Source organism: Pteropus medius, unplaced genomic scaffold (assembly GCF_902729225.1).
Source record: "Pteropus medius unplaced genomic scaffold, Ma_sr-lr_union100, whole genome shotgun sequence".
NCBI lineage: Eukaryota > Metazoa > Chordata > Mammalia > Chiroptera > Pteropodidae > Pteropus > Pteropus medius.
This window is the reverse complement of record NW_024349519.1, coordinates 16796441-16812449: the sequence shown is the minus strand read 5'-3', so window position 1 is coordinate 16812449 and position 16009 is coordinate 16796441. Positions and strand designations below refer to the sequence as shown.

Below are 16009 nucleotides of genomic sequence, written 5' to 3'. Positions count from 1 at the left end.
CAATTAAATGTCTGACTTTTCTGCTGCCTCACATATAGAGTATAGACACTCTATAGTATGTTCTTCCCTTCGTGTCCATGTCCACACAATAGCAAATAAGCATTCTGAGCAATTGTTACTCTAGTCTATATAAGCATCAGTGGTAGTTTCTTCTCAGACAAAATCATACTTGCTCAGTAAAATAAGAGAGTAAAAAAATAATTCCAGGAAAGTAGAAGAAAACAGCAAAACTAAATTTAGCCATGTGCTCATCTTAATTATTGTTAGCATTTTTAAACATGATGTAAAGAAAAATTTAATACAGGTTGACTTCCTAATAAAGGCTTTCCAAGCCTCAATCAATTCCAGTCGGGAGATTCTGTGTGCATTTCTATTTCATTACATAAATAGTAAATATATTCATATTTTTTCTCTAAGAGTAACACAAATAACTAATATTAACTTATAACTTATTTTAGAATAACATCTTTCTATCTTACTGTTATGAAATATATATATTAATTTTAAAAACTTTCTTCAGAATTTTGCAGATACACCTCTCAAGAGTCTAGTTCCACTGATTCAAATATTATCTAACGGCTAATGACTCTTAAATTTACATCTCTGATGCTGATTTCTCTTCTTGGATGTCAATATACATCTCAAGATTATCATGTGCAAAATACACCTCTTGATTCCACCTCAACACCAATCAACTATTTTCTCAGCTTCCCTTTTTCAGTTAATGGCTCCACCATCTACCTAGCAGTCAAGCCAATAACCTAAGACTCTTCCTTTGGTTCTATTTCTCCCTCATTCGCTCTATCCAATCTATTATCAAGTTTTTGTCAGCTCAACCTAAAAAATATATACTGAATTTGATCACTTTCTCACAATGTCCACTGCAGCTGCCACTAAAACTAATTCTAACCATCATTGTTTCTTACATCTGTTATAATGACCTCTTTACTAGTCTATCCGTCCTACTTTTGTCCTCACTGACTACTCTCTACCCAGTAGCCAAAGTGATCTTTTAAAAATATAAATAAAAATTATATCAGTCCCTACTTCAAAACCATGATTTTGTATTACATACCAATAAAATCCAAACTCTTTCCATAATCTACAAAACCTTTATCTTTGCACTTACCTTGTCCTGTCTCTCCCTTCTTCTCCAGGCTTCAACCATAGTGCTCCTGTGTATCAACACACCAAATTCATTCCCACCTCAGAGCCTTTGCATCTGCTAGTTCTCTGCCTGAAATGCTCTTTTCCCAGATCTTTGCAGAACAGGTACCTACTCTTCATTCACGTCTCAGCTCAAATGCTAGCTCTTCTTCCCACAGCGAAATCATCTAATTTTTTTACTTGTTTATCATCTGACTCCTGCCTCAAGAAAGCAAACTATGACAAGAAAGATCTTGTCTGCCTTGTTCATTGTATATCCCTAGGTCTAGGCATGGAGTACAGGGTGACCAATAAGTCCAGAAACAGGCAAATACATAACCCATGTCATATAACATGTAATGCATGACAAAATAATATTGACTGTATGTCCAACCTTTATGTAGATACTGAGTAAATATTTGTGTAATGGATGAATTAACTAGTTCAAGAGTTACAAAACTCAAGTTTTAATTCTGGCTCTGCCACTTAGTAATCTTCTGATGTTATTCAAGCCACATAACATGCAAACTCAATATAGTCATCGGAAAATAAATATAGGTAATGTAATACATTAAGTGAGTCAAAAGACAATGCATCAGAAAGCACTTTTTAAACTAAAAAGTGTAATATAGTTAAAAGGTATTATAAAAATATGGTGCAGGAATTATAAGCTGAATTTTTATTATTGTTATATAAAGCTTGAGGTACAATCTCAATTTCTGCTTGAATTGAAAATTTACTATCTCTCTCAGAATAATTCTTTGATTTATAAAGATAAGCCTTACTTGTTTATTGATTTTAGCTTTATGAGGTTTGTTGCAGAAGCAGGTGGCAACCTTTCTTCATATATATTAAAAGTAAAGCTTACAATTTCTTCTGAATGTACCCATTTTAAAGCATTCATTCTTGAGACTGTTCCTCATTCACGGTTCCCATAATAAGAAAAAGCACTTACAACTCCTGTATGTTTCTTACAGGACTCAAAAGGAAGAGAACTTTCACCAGTTCGCCAGCTGTCCTCACCAATCTCATCACTCAAGAGGAACTCATTCAGTTTTTGAACACTGCAAAAAGCAAATAAACACACACAAAATAAGTGTTAAAAACAAAACCAACAATGAAATTCTACCTAAATAAACAATTTTCTTCCTAGTCATTACCCTGTTGAACAAGCTGCCTCTGAGAGTTCTGTCTCAAGACCCACTGGAAATTTGGCTCAGATGAACAAACATCCTAAATTGCCCACAAATGATGAGTTCCCAGGACCTGGGACTTTCAATGCTAACTCTAGAAAAATCTCAGGAAAACCAGAACCAAGGGGTCACCCTAATTTCAGCCAAATTTTTAATTTTTACTTTTGTACTTTTTTTTTTTTTCAATTGTATTCATTGTTAAAGACAGAAGAGTTGGAGAGGAACTTGAAACAGGGTGGTTAAAAATAATAATACCAATGAGGGAAGTGCTCTAATTTTCCAAATGAGGGGAAATAAGGTACAGAGAAGTTAAATAATTGCCTAAAAGCATTTAATAACACATAGATCTGGGGTCCAAGGAGATGCTATCTTGCTTACGCACTATATTTTACACATATTTTCTGAACCTGGCAAGGAGAGGGCCCTGTAGAGCATTGGTACTCAAAGTGTTAGCCAAAGAGCAGCAGCAGCAGCAGCATCACCTGGGAGCGTACTAGAAAAAGATAATCTCAGGCCCCACCCAAGACCTACTGAATCAAAATATGCATTTTAACAAGATCCAGAGATGCTTCATAAGCACATTACATCTTAAATGGTAGTTATTCCTTCTTTACTTTTTTTTTTTTTATTGAGGTATAATTGACATAAAACATTATATTAGTTTTAGGTATACAACCTAAAGATTTAATATTTGTATTTATTTCAAAATGATCACACAAGTCTAGGTAACATCCATGACCACACATAACTACAATTTTTTTTCTTCTGATGAGACCTAAGATCTACCTGAAAGGTATAAGACCTTTTATAGACTTTAATTGTCATTCTGTCCTTATGTTTTGAAGAGATTGGATTTTAAAAAGCACAGATTTGTTAATCAAAGAAATACCTTTTAAATAATCTCATACTATGTCTCTGCACATAAAGTACAGGGGCCAGGCTCATTTGCTTTTGTAACTCTAAGTCTAGCAATTCTTGGCACACATTACTCAATGAGTGTTGAATAAATTAAAGAAGGAATAAACCAATGATTCAGACATTTAAGTAAAGTCAGTTGATTCAGTTCTCCATTCCACTTTTCTAGTACACACACAAATCTTACTGAAGCTTTTATGGAATTAATGAGAACCATTCTTGTTGCATGTCAAGTAGCAATGGTCTCTGAGCATAACACCCCAAATTCCAGCCCTGCTCTGAATCTCACCCTTCTTTTCCCCTCCTATGCCTCCATCATTCTAGGCTCTCTGGCTAAGGGTCCCCTGCACTGATATTTTGTCAGTGTTTTGTTACTGTCAATCTCTCTCACTAGACTGTGAACTCCTTAAGAGCAGATTTTCAACTTCAGAATCTAGCCCAATGCCAAAAATGTAACATAGTTAATTCCTCAAGAAATGTTTGGTGAATGAATAAATAGGTAATACAAAAAGTATTTCCTGTTCATATGAGGTCCTTTCAGAAGACAAAGGTGAAACAATTATGAAAAATGTGTAAATCCTGACCAAGGGTGAAGGTATTTCCACTATGCTACTAGGGTTCTATTTTAAAAATCCAATTCTGTTCATACAACCATTCTCTCTTTAAAATATAGGGGTTGACTCCATAGTGTAGCGGTTAGCACATTTGCTTTACACATAGAAGGTCTTGGGTGTGCCAGGCCCCGGGTACACCAGGCCCCAAGTGCACACTGTGAGCATGTGGGAAGAGACGCTCCGCCTTCAAAGATCCAGTTCTTAAGGGGAAAGAGCAACATCCTTAGGTCGGGGGTGGAAATGGCAGAGGGGATTAAAGAGGGGAAAAATAAATTAATAAAATAAAAGCAAATGACACTCTTGTCTTTCAGCATTCTTAGCATCATAGCATCATATAAAATCAAAGTCAGGATTTTACTAACTTTATCCCCTCACTCTTTACACATCAGAATCTTTCTACATCTACACTTAAGTACTTAGTCTCCTGAATGTACCAAGATCGCTCACATAGTTATTCACCTTTTCCTCTTGCAGATGTTACCCCTTCGCATAGAACATGGTTTCCCTTTTTCTTCAAATAGCCAAGTCCTACTAATTCTTTAAGCTCCTATGAATAATCTACCACTTCTTTTAAACCTTCTCCGACCAGACTTCTCTCTCGATAAACTTCCATGATCCTCATATCTGGGCCCATGGTATTCTGTGTAGAGCTCCATGATAGCATAATACACTGTATTGTCATTAGTTTCCTCTCCTGGTTTCTCCAACTAGACTGTAGACTCTCTGCAGATTTTACTCTACCTTTTATCTTCGCACTCCCTTATGCCTAACAATGTATCTAAAGTGTTAACAAATGCATGTACTCATAGGCATCTTTCTAAAGTATGGAATGGAGATTAGTAAAATGGTGGTAAATTAGTAAAATGGATTTTTTTTTAAATGCCTAAAATATTTAGGCAATGTACTAGGCACTTTTCATGTATTATCTCATTTAATTCTCTCAATGGCCATAAGCAGGAGCTATTACTGTGCCCATTTGATAAATGAGAAGATGAAGCTATAGAGACACTAAATAATGTGTCTGAAGTTGAACAATGAGCATTTCACAGCAGTGCCATGATCTGAAAGCAGGTATAACTGATATCGACCAATTTGCTAGCCTGCTTCCAATACCTTTATAGGTAATTATTTTACTAATTTCTCATTTGTTCATATAATTCACAAACATTTAAGGTTTTGATTACACTTGTTATTTTCTCACTTTTTAAGTTTCACTTTGGGTGTTCAGGCACAGCTGAAGTACATTTAACAGGTGTTACATTAATTACGAAGTTATTTTTTGTTGCTGGAAGTTACATGTTTTTCATGTAGGAACTATAAAATTTTTGTAACCAGAGAGCAATTCAAAGTATATGCCTGCTTTATGATAAATATCAATAACAATTTATTTGATTGGAGGTAACTGTAGTAGACTAGACAAGAATACATTCCTTTGGAAGGCACATGAGAGAAAGAACACAAAGTCATTTTCCAATGAAGGAGGGGATTCATTTCACACATTTTTCCCTTGGCAAATAACATGGCAGGGGGTGCGCAAATAACATTTTTGGACAGAGATATTGTATTATACATCAGATATGAACAACTGAAACTCGAATTCTTTAAAAATGACATATCAACTTACATTTTCCTCCAATAGTTGAGGATGGATAATATTCCCTGCATATTTCTGCATAGCACTCTCTCTTCCATATATCCCAGGGAAAATGCATTTGCCAGTTTGATAAAGACCAGTCTGCTTGCAGGGCTCAGCTTTTTTAGATGAGAGTGACTTTTCTTACTTTTTTTATTTCTCATTCTGTTTTGCAAACTTAGACTGGAACCCATCATCATAAAATGTCCAGAAAACTCAAATGGTGTGTGAGGAGATAACCTGAATTATAACTGCCCTTTTCTTCTACTTTGTTATGTATACATGGGGTTCCACTCATTAGTAGCATGAAGACAATTTTGTCTAACAACCTAAGCATTTTTAAAAGAACTTTCTTAAAGTGAAGAATTTTACATGGCATGGGAATTTCCTACAGTAGAGACTGTTTACAAGTCTTTTACATGCATATATAACACAAGTTTGGGAGTAGGCTGCACCCCATTCTAACCCGCCAAATTTCTGAATGCTTTTAAGGATGGAGTGAAGAACTTATGACTTCCATAGTCCTGCAGTGGAAGGTTTCAAAATCAAAGTCTCCGATTACAAACAGGCTGCTCAATTCGCTGTGGGCCAACTGGCATTAAAGATTGGTCACGGGTTCCCAGGCACAGAAGAAATGTCGACCGAGCCCAGTCAACACTGGGAAAACTCTCAGTTGGGTATTCAGAACCAGCACATAGTAGGGAAAAGCACTGGCCTTCTCTGTTGACCGCTCATCTCCATTGGAACCACAAATCAACCACCAAAAAATCATTTTAGAGAAGCAACTTTTTGTGAGCCGATTCCATTTGGCCTATGGCTTGGGAAATCTGGAGCTGAGCCCTGGAAACAGACTGGTCTTTATCAAACTGGCAAATGCCTTTTCCCTGGACATACAGAGAAGAGAGTGCTATGCAGGAATATGCAGGGACTATTATCCACATCCACCCTCAACTTTACTAGGATTTACTACAGCAGGATTGGATACTATGGACTTGGGGACACCACTAGATTTGGGTGTTTTTTGTGTGTGTGTATTTTTGTTTTTCATATGAACTCTTAATATCCTTTTGGTGTTTGCTAACTTCCTGATTTCAGAGGCATTGTCCAGTATAAGATATCAAGTGCTTTCTTTCTCCATTCTTAGCATGAAGTCAAATTCTAATAAAAAATGCAACCATGAGAGGGACAGTTATTAAATGGAGAAAATGAAAATAAGGACCAAAATAGCAGGCTCTGGCCATTTATCAGTTTTATTGTTTGAAGAAGCTTCCCTTCCAGAGCACTGCCTAATTTGGAAGCAGTGCTACAAAAATTAGTCAGTGATCTGTACAAGTGTTTCAGAAGGCAGAACAATCAGAAAAGAAAACGAGGGCAGATAAGGCCAGACGGCCTGAGCTTTAAACTAACAGCTACAGAATTGGTTATTAACGGCATATCTTCCAGAATAGGATTGAAATCATATTATAACACCCTTGTAACCAACCTGATCTTGTTTTATAGTAAGATAATGTTTATGTGTTTTGATGTTATTTGTTATTAAGCCATTGTTAAGTCAATATAAACTATCACCCAAAACTGAAGATTTTGCTATTATGAATATTAAATACTAGTTTTCTTAGTAATACATAAACATTGGGAAAATTATCTCATTTTAAAAGACCTTACAAAAGATGTTCTACATTGCTATCAATGGCAACACCATGCTTTGTATATTTTATACCTAAATTTTCAATTTTCCATCAGTATTTCAAAATCTTGGCATTTCTTTTAAAGGCCAGATATAAATATGATGACTGTTTATGAAACCTGCCGATGTTTTATAAAGTTCATAAGATCTTATCACAAAAAGCAAAATACTACTTTAAGATTGTCTTTTTTATAATATAGACTCATATACAGTAGACAATGGCACATACACTGTAGTTATAATGTAATTTAGTAACATTTATTATATAATATAAGGAAAAATGGCAGAAAAATGCACATCTATTTTTAGAGTTATGCATTGTGGAAAATTGTGAGTCTGAGACAAAATCTACTCTGGTGAAAACACTGTAGAAACATATTTAAAATGAGCAAAACACTGAGTGATGTTATCAAGTCTTTCTATTTGCAGAGACTGTGAGCCCGGAGAGATTTTTTCTTTTTTGTTGAGATTTCGACGTGATATATTAATGTGAACAGTCTCTGTCACTGTTGGTGAAAATATAAACTGGCCCAGCTTCATTAGAAAACATTATGATCATACTAATTTTAAAAATCTTAAAAATGTATATACCTTTTGACTTACCACTTCTTCAGTGGAAAACATAGTCATATTCATCAAGGATCTTAAATTGTGCACAGTATTAGAACTAGTATTCCCACTTCTAAAAATGTGACTCAAGAAAATAATCAGAGAAGAGTTGAAAGATAAAGATGTTTATCTCAATGTTATTTATATTATTTATGTTAGAAAGAAAATAAAAATATTTAAATGTAAAATAAACAGGTAGTCATTAAATAAATTATAATATTTCCAAACAATGGAATATCACATAGCCAGTAAACATTATGTATCATGATCTTAATGAGGGGAAAATAATAAAAGCAATAAGTGAAACAAAGTATTTAGAAAGGTAAATACCATATGATTTCACTTATATGCGGTATCTAAGGAACAAAAAGAACAAACTAATCGAAAACAGACTCGCGAATGTAGTGGACAATTTGGTGACGGACAGAGGGGAGCGGGGCTGGAGGGCTGGGAGAATGCGGTGAAGGGTTAAAGAAGTACAAATTAGTAGGTGATAGTTGGGCATGGGGATGGGCAGCACAGCAGAGGGAATGCAGTTAGCATTAATACGATGGCTAAGTGGAGGGTCAGGGGAGGGAGGGAGCAACTGGGGAAATCATTTTATGAACTATAAAGATGTCTAACCAATGTACTGTATACTTGAAACTAATTTAAATAAATAAATTTTAAAAAATAAAAAATAAATAAGTGAAACAAGGAGTTAAAAACTACATAAATTCAAAACTTTTATTTTAGAATAACTATTATTATAGGAGATAAATAAAATACTGAAAGGTGGCATACCAAAATTTTAACAATGGTTATCTCTGAACAGTGATTTTAATGTTCTTTTTATACTTTTTCAAACTTACTACCATGAGCATATATTATTTTCTATAATCAAGTAAAGAAGTCTAGACACTGCTGTGCATACCTTATGATGGCTTTGACCGCAAATCTGACCACTGTGGAGAGCAAGAACAGTGGAGTGACCAAGATATGAAAAAGAGACAGTGAAGCAAAGGCCTCTGCAGGTTTTAGATTGTTTCCGCTGGCATAGGCATGGGTCACAAATGTCTGTGTAAAGAAAGAATTTCTTTAAAGAAAGATGGAGAAAATTTCACAAATGCTTACATTCAATTTACACACCTAACATTCTGCTCTGCCAATATGTCCATTGCAACTATGAAAATAATTATTTTATCCAAATTACTCCCTAAAAAAATAATACTTGCTATTTTGGTAGAGTACTTAATGGTATACATTTAATCTAGCAGTAAACTTGTAAGTAGGGCAAAACAGATTCTATTTACAGATTTGAAAACCGACTTCTGTCAAATTACTGAGTAGAGGGAATAACAGTGAGGAGATTCTTAACAACCAGCCAGGCTCTTTTCAATCAATTCTAAATTTTCTAAAAGAAAAAGAGAACGTATGTTCCACTGTTTTCAGGTCCCTACTGTGGACCTTTACTAAAATTGCCAACATTGGTGTCCAATGCAGACTTACTTAAATTTCTGGGTTTGTAATTTAAGGTTGAAACAGAATGTAAATATTTAACATTTTCTGGTTATTGAACCAGCATTTTCCTGTTTTAAGAATATCCACAACCAGGTCATGGAGAATAGAAAAGTTAGTTCTCAACTACTGTTAAATTTGTTCCCAGGGCACATTTGGCAATGTCTAGGGATATTTTTGACTGTCATGATCAGGGGGTACTAATGGCATCTAATAGATAAAAGCCACGGATACTACTAAACATCCTAATGCTGAGACAGGCTCTTCAACAAAGAATTATCTGGGCCAAAATATCTATAGCGCCATGGTCGAGAAACCCTAAATTAGAACTATTGGAATAGAAACTGCAAAAAGAAAACTGGCAGAGGTGATGTAATATTTATTACCACCCACACACTCTGGTTCATAAATCACTTCTAAACACTGATTTAGTTCCATGTTTAAAATAAGGAAAAAGTGTCTTACGGCAAGAACAGCTGCTATGGGAATTGCTGCATTCATGAAGACTGTGGAAGGAAATCAAATACATTAGTTTCGCTGAAGTGTGAAACATTTTCAGTAACTTAAATTAATCAGCTATTATTACTTTAACTTTTCCCGAAGACAGGAAGGACCAAGTGCATTAAATAGCCTCTTGTCAGGAGTTCACAAACATTTCCCAGTTGGTATTTCTTTGTTCGCAGTTGTATGAGATCCCACACATTAGCCTTAACCAGAAAATGTTTTTCTTTACTGAAAATTTATTTTTTTGTGAAATGTTACAAGTAGAAAAATTCACATAAAATAATCCTTTAATGATGCAAGTTATTAGAATTTAACAAATGTGCATTCTTGAGAGTACTTACAATCTATATTTTATTTGGTCTACTAAACTAACATAAATATATGAAAATTGGGTTGTTATACAAATTAAAAACAAGAATTTGAGATCACTTCAAGTTCTAGCAGTAATATTAACTTTTACTCACAGACCTTTTGCTTAATAAAATAACTTCATATCCTGGGCCCTCTGCTTGTTAAATATCTCTCCAGGAATATATTGCACTATCATTTGATAGGCATGATATGCATAACTGAAACAAGGGAAACTCATATTTTAGGCTAAAATACTAGCATTTGGAAGTCATAGTAAAAATTAAAAGCCAAGTTGATGATTTTCAATTATATTTTTCATAAACCATAGAATTTTATGAACTGAGGACCATAAGATTAAATGAATTGTTGGTAACAGAGCCAGGCAATGGCAGAGTGAGAATTAGAATCTAGTTTTCATGACACTCAGGAGAAAGTCTGCCCAAAAATCATCAGCAGCTCTCACGATCCACTCTCATGAACTCTCCTAACAACTGTAAACAGAATCAGTTTGTGCTTTTGCAGGTCCAGACGTGGCTTAGTTCAAGCTCTTAACTACCAAGAACACTGTACTTAATGAAATCATAAAACTTGAAAGTGGTCTAACTGAAACTTTCCACCACTGACTCAAGAATTCCTACTGCATATCATAAATGTGAGTGTGCATTTTTACTCTCATGACTTATTTTTCTCTCCTAGTATGACCTCTTCTGTACCCTCTCCTTTTATATCTGAGTTTTAAATACCAATCCAAATCTCATGTCTGGAGACAAACGGGGTTAACAACCCACCTCTGCTATTTAGTAGGTGAATGATTTGGGGAAGGAAGTTCAAATTACTTAAGCTCTCCAACTCAATCTTCAGATATCTAAAATTGAGTTAATAACAATTTAAATCATTGGGCTGTTGTGAGGATTAAATGAGATGTTATTTGTAAAATCACGGCAATAATTGGTTGAATATCTCAATATATTTTGTTGTTTTTGTTATTGTTATTAGTAGTACTACTAATAGTAGTATCTTCATCATTATGATTATTATTTCTTGCTGATCTGTCCTCCCTATGAAAATTTCAGTCCACTGCAGAGAGGAATGTATTGTGCGAGCCATCAGCTTACGCATACTATTATACATATAAGTAGATAATCAATCATTCTATCTTCCAGCATTCTGATACCATATTAGCAGTAGAACACAGCTGAAATATCCTTCCCATTTCATTTTTAAAGTGTTAGAGTTAGAATAAATGAGCTATATAAACCAAATATTTTCTCTAAATCCAGTTCACAAAAGAAGTATTTATAATCTCTAAAAACTAAAGGAGTTTAAAATTCAAGAGGAAACAATATATAAAACTCCAAAACTTTAAGTTGTTAAAAAGGCTTGGGAACAATAGAGATGAGCGAAACTGATACACAAACCAAATCAAATATCAGTGGGAGTATACTGGCTAAGTTCATAAGAATTTTACTAACATAAACTCATTATTCTTGAGAGTACTCAGTGTCACTCTTTGAGGAAAAAAACAACAATGTTTTTGTAACAATTGCTTTTTAAAAATTAGAGTTGAGGATAAAAGCGCTCTGTATTTAAAAGTTCTTGAAAATATATTGGAAAAGAAAGTTTCATGTGAATGCAGATTGGTTTCTTTCACTTGAAAACGCTGACATTTTTTTCTCCTCAATTTTCAAAACTGGCATTTTAAGTACAATCTTCAAGAAAATACAATACCATGAGTTCCAAAGAAACAAGTAAGACAACTGCAGATAATTTTTAAGGCTCTTTGAGAATAAAAAGATTAATAGTAAATACAGTTGAATGAATTTATATACATAAATTTTTACTGAAAACCCACTATCCATCCCAACTGTAACTGATAAGAAGGTTTTGATTCCCAGTATTACTATCATCACCATCTCCATCTTCCTATAGAGTAGGAAGCCCAGGATTTCAAATGCAAAGTAACATGGGAAAGACACACAACTTGTAAGGAATCAAATTCAGGTCTACTTAACTCTAAGCCTGTGCTAACCCTATTCTTTAATTTAAATAGCTCATGTGGCCAGTAGCTATTGGACATCACATATGTTCAAAATAAATGGGCTTTGTCTGATTACTAGAATGTCTCAACGATAACAACGTAAACTCAGGGTTTTGGGGTGGTCCTTAGAGCAACAGCAACTTACTGGAGAGTGATGTATAAAGGGCAAAGGTTTTGAGACTGGATAGTTCTTTCATTCTTGTTTCTTCTACACTTTTGCAAAAGATATGTTCCCAGGCGTACAACTTTAGAAGTTTGATGCCTTTCAATATTTCATTTGTTTTCTTCAGTCTTTCAGTGGAATAATCCTGTAAAACAAATGAATAAAAAACAATGCAAGCGTCATCCAACCGAATCAGAGAGGCAGGCCCATGTAAGAGACAAGTATTAAGATCTCGATTGCTGCCTGGCTCTGCCACTAATTATAGCTATGAGATACCCAGAAGTTATGCTTCATTCTCCAAGTTTAAAATGAAAAGTTTTAATTAGATGACCTCAAATTTCTTTCCACCTAAAAACTTTTATATCACTGTTGTTTTGGTTTAAATAAAAGCAGTTTCATACATTTGACACGATTTCCTTGAATAATGTCTGCAAATAATATATATATAAATTTAGAGAAGTAATAAAGAGATTTCCAATGGCTTCCTTTCTAATATGTAAATCATTTGATTCTCCTCTCAGCACCCTCACTCATATTAAGAAGAGAAACAATGAATTTAAGAAAAGTTAGTTTGCTTCTCTTCTGGAAATGTGAGGGTACAATGTTGTGGGTGTTCATGCTGTGTCTTCATAATAGTTATTGAAACTGGTCCTATTATCTTTAATAAAATATTTCTACAAATTTCTTCATAAGTTCTTATTTAAGGCCTAAATTAGATTTACTGATTACTAACAACTTGAATTAGCTGTAGAGAGATTTGCAGCAGACACAAAAGCCTCAATTTAGTCAACTGTTTCAGCTTCTTCTACCACCAAATATTATCTTAGAATGGCTAATAAGGCACCTTATGACCTGTGAATTATCAACAGAGCTGTAGAGTGGCAAAAGGCAGCTGGAAAGAAGCAAAAGTAGCCTGTTTTTTTATTCATCTTTTTGTCTTTCGGGGTCTTAGATGCCTGTCAAATGACTGTTAATGAGAGAATGAATATAGTTTGAAAGGCTAAGTGAAAGATGTTTGAGGACAGTCATGTCTCTACTCTATTCATGTCGTGGAGTAAAGAGGGTAGAAGGCTCAAACAAAAATAACGAGTAACCTCACCAGAAGCAGTAGAAAAACAAGTGATAAAAATTACTTTCGTGACAAGCGACTTGCCTGTGGCAGTAGAAACACAAGCTTGGGAAATGATTCTGTCAGTGACAGCATCCCTATATTTTATGCCTGGTTTACAGACAGCTGTGCTCATATTTTATCAAACTTTATTTCTAAACATGCAGTCAACAATTTTATCATTTGCAAATATTCCTTTAAATGAAGATAATTCTTGCTAAAAATTTTCATGGCAAATCGAAGCCAGAAAGAATCAATAATTGAGCTTTCTATTGCTTGTCAAATTGACCACAAACATATTCAGCCAGAGCATCTGCCACTGAAACATTTCAGAATAATTCCATAGGTCATCACGTGGTTTGATTCAACCCTATGGAAACTGAATTTCAGAAGTACCAAACCTGACCGTTTATTTGGTCCTTGATCCATTTCTCCCATGTCAATAATTGACATCCAATGGCCTCAAAGTACACTTTAGTGTATTTCTCTAGGCAAGTGATCTAGAAGAAGAGTCAAAGTCTCATCACGTCATGGCACTTAAAAACATCAGGAACTGTGACTTTGGCATTTTGAGTCTAAGATCATTAGGTCTTAGGTTTCAAATCCTCTTTTAAAAATTGTTTTATAATGCAGAAAATACATATTCACTATTTAAGAATGAAATAAAATATAATGATTTCCAAATAATCCTGAGTGGTATGTTTTCATTTCCTATATTTTAAAAATGAAACAACACTACTCGATTTTCCTAATAGAGTTTCCAAAAGATGTTACTTACAAGAGTGCTCTTCTGAGCCTCGGCCAACTTTGTAGCAATGAAGTACTGAATTGGCGCAAGGAGCACAATGACAGCTGCACCAACCAATGCACTTGATCCAAGTAAATTATAGAGCAGAATCACTCCCATTATGATCTAGGAAGAAAACATGTGGAAAAGGGGGAAATAAATGAGGGTATGGAGACCACTGCATGAAAGGAAAATTTTCAGTGAACATACAGTATTTATTAATTACTATATTGGGTTTATTTAGAAGTCAACTCAGCTGTGACAGTGAGTTTTACTATGATTTATTTTGGGAAAGCTACGTAGTGGAAATTTATTTTTAGTATGATGATTTGTACAACTGGTGTCAAACCAATTTATTGCATGAAGTTGCACAGTGGTCTCATGATGCTTCTGACCTTCTAAAGCTGTCTTCAAATTTTTAAAAGGACATGATGTTTTTCTTGAAAATATTGTAACCCACGATAAATTTGACATTCCATTTTCTCCTGGAATTGTATTAGCTTTTCAAAGTTGGGAGGAAGAAAAGTAGGGGGCAGCATCATAATATAAGTGAATACAGGACAGTTATTTGTGGTCTAAAAAAAAGACCCAAGCTCCTCGCCTCCTCAATGTCCCCAAAAGTCTCTCAATGAAAAGAGGCCTAGGCCTAACCAGAGCTGAAGAAGCTCAAGCTGGTGAGCCATCTTACCTCACTGTCCTTTTAAAATTTATTTTCTCAAATCCAGTTCTGACCCACTTAGATCTACCTTCTCTGGATTGTCAGTTTCTTCTTCATTTTTTTCTCTGAAAAATTTTTTCCTAGTAGTTCAGCTTATCATAGCTCAAAATGTCAACTAATGAACTGTATCCATGCAGTTAAAGCATTTAACCCATGGTTATATGTCAATGTAGAAGCAATGGCACATATTTACTGCCCAATCAGTTAGACTCTCTGGACATTCCAAACAAAATGGAAATTTCCTTAAGTCTACCCATGATGCAGTCATTCAGAGGCAGCCTGGGATTTCAGGTAAGCTAAATTATACCACACAGGCAGCTACCTAGTTGATCTATGTATAAGTACATTATGATAAGATGAGACAAAGCATATTTAAAATCTTATTTGTGCCAAGCATCGTGCATAATAAACACTTTTATTTGACTTGGATTTCCATTAAAAATAAAAAGGAAAACAATAAATTTTAAAACTACCATATTTTCTTTATTATCTATGCATTCTAATAAATGTGGTACACAGGATATAGATGGCAGACTACAAGTAAGATCTACAATTTAAGCTCCATCTTCAGATTCAAACCTTGACATAATTTAAAATAATCAGCATCACGTAGAGGAAAAACTTGAATACATTTCTGTTGCTATTTTTGCCTAATGAGGTAAAAAAACAACAACAAAAAAAACAAAAAAAACCTGTGTCTTTACTTGAATGCTCTTTTCCATAGGAAATAGCTAAATAGCCTTCCACTTTGTGTTCCTACCACCTTATAAAGTTTGATATTTTATAACATATCAACTATTGAAACCATGGGATGGATTAAGGTATTTTCTCTAGTTTAGAAATGCTATATGAGTTTGTCAGAACGAAAAAAGCCAAGCCTTGGCTCTGTGACTCGGATGAGTTTGGGCAATAATAATAATTACTGAGTGCCCATGAAATGCCGGGCACTGTGCTAAATGCTTTACACATATTAATTTAGTCTTGACAATTCCAACAACTCTGTGAGGCAGATGCTATTATCATTCCCATTTTACAGTAAAGAAAAC

General features: G+C 34.5%; 1 protein-coding gene across 9 annotated transcripts in view; it reads right to left on the bottom strand.

Moving 5' to 3' along the window:
* The window catches only part of ABCC9 (ATP binding cassette subfamily C member 9), a 113221-nt gene that overhangs the window by 69328 nt on the left and 27884 nt on the right, over window positions 1-16009 (bottom strand). For all 9 annotated transcript variants that reach the window (XM_039882521.1, XM_039882526.1, XM_039882525.1 and 6 more), the window contains 5 exons: window positions 14237-14371; window positions 12333-12495; window positions 9760-9800; window positions 8711-8853; window positions 2102-2210 (listed from right to left, as the gene is read on the bottom strand). In XM_039882521.1, coding sequence (XP_039738455.1) covers window positions 2102-2210; window positions 8711-8853; window positions 9760-9800; window positions 12333-12495; window positions 14237-14371 — 591 coding nt within the window. The remainder of the gene's footprint in view (window positions 1-2101; window positions 2211-8710; window positions 8854-9759; window positions 9801-12332; window positions 12496-14236; window positions 14372-16009) is intronic.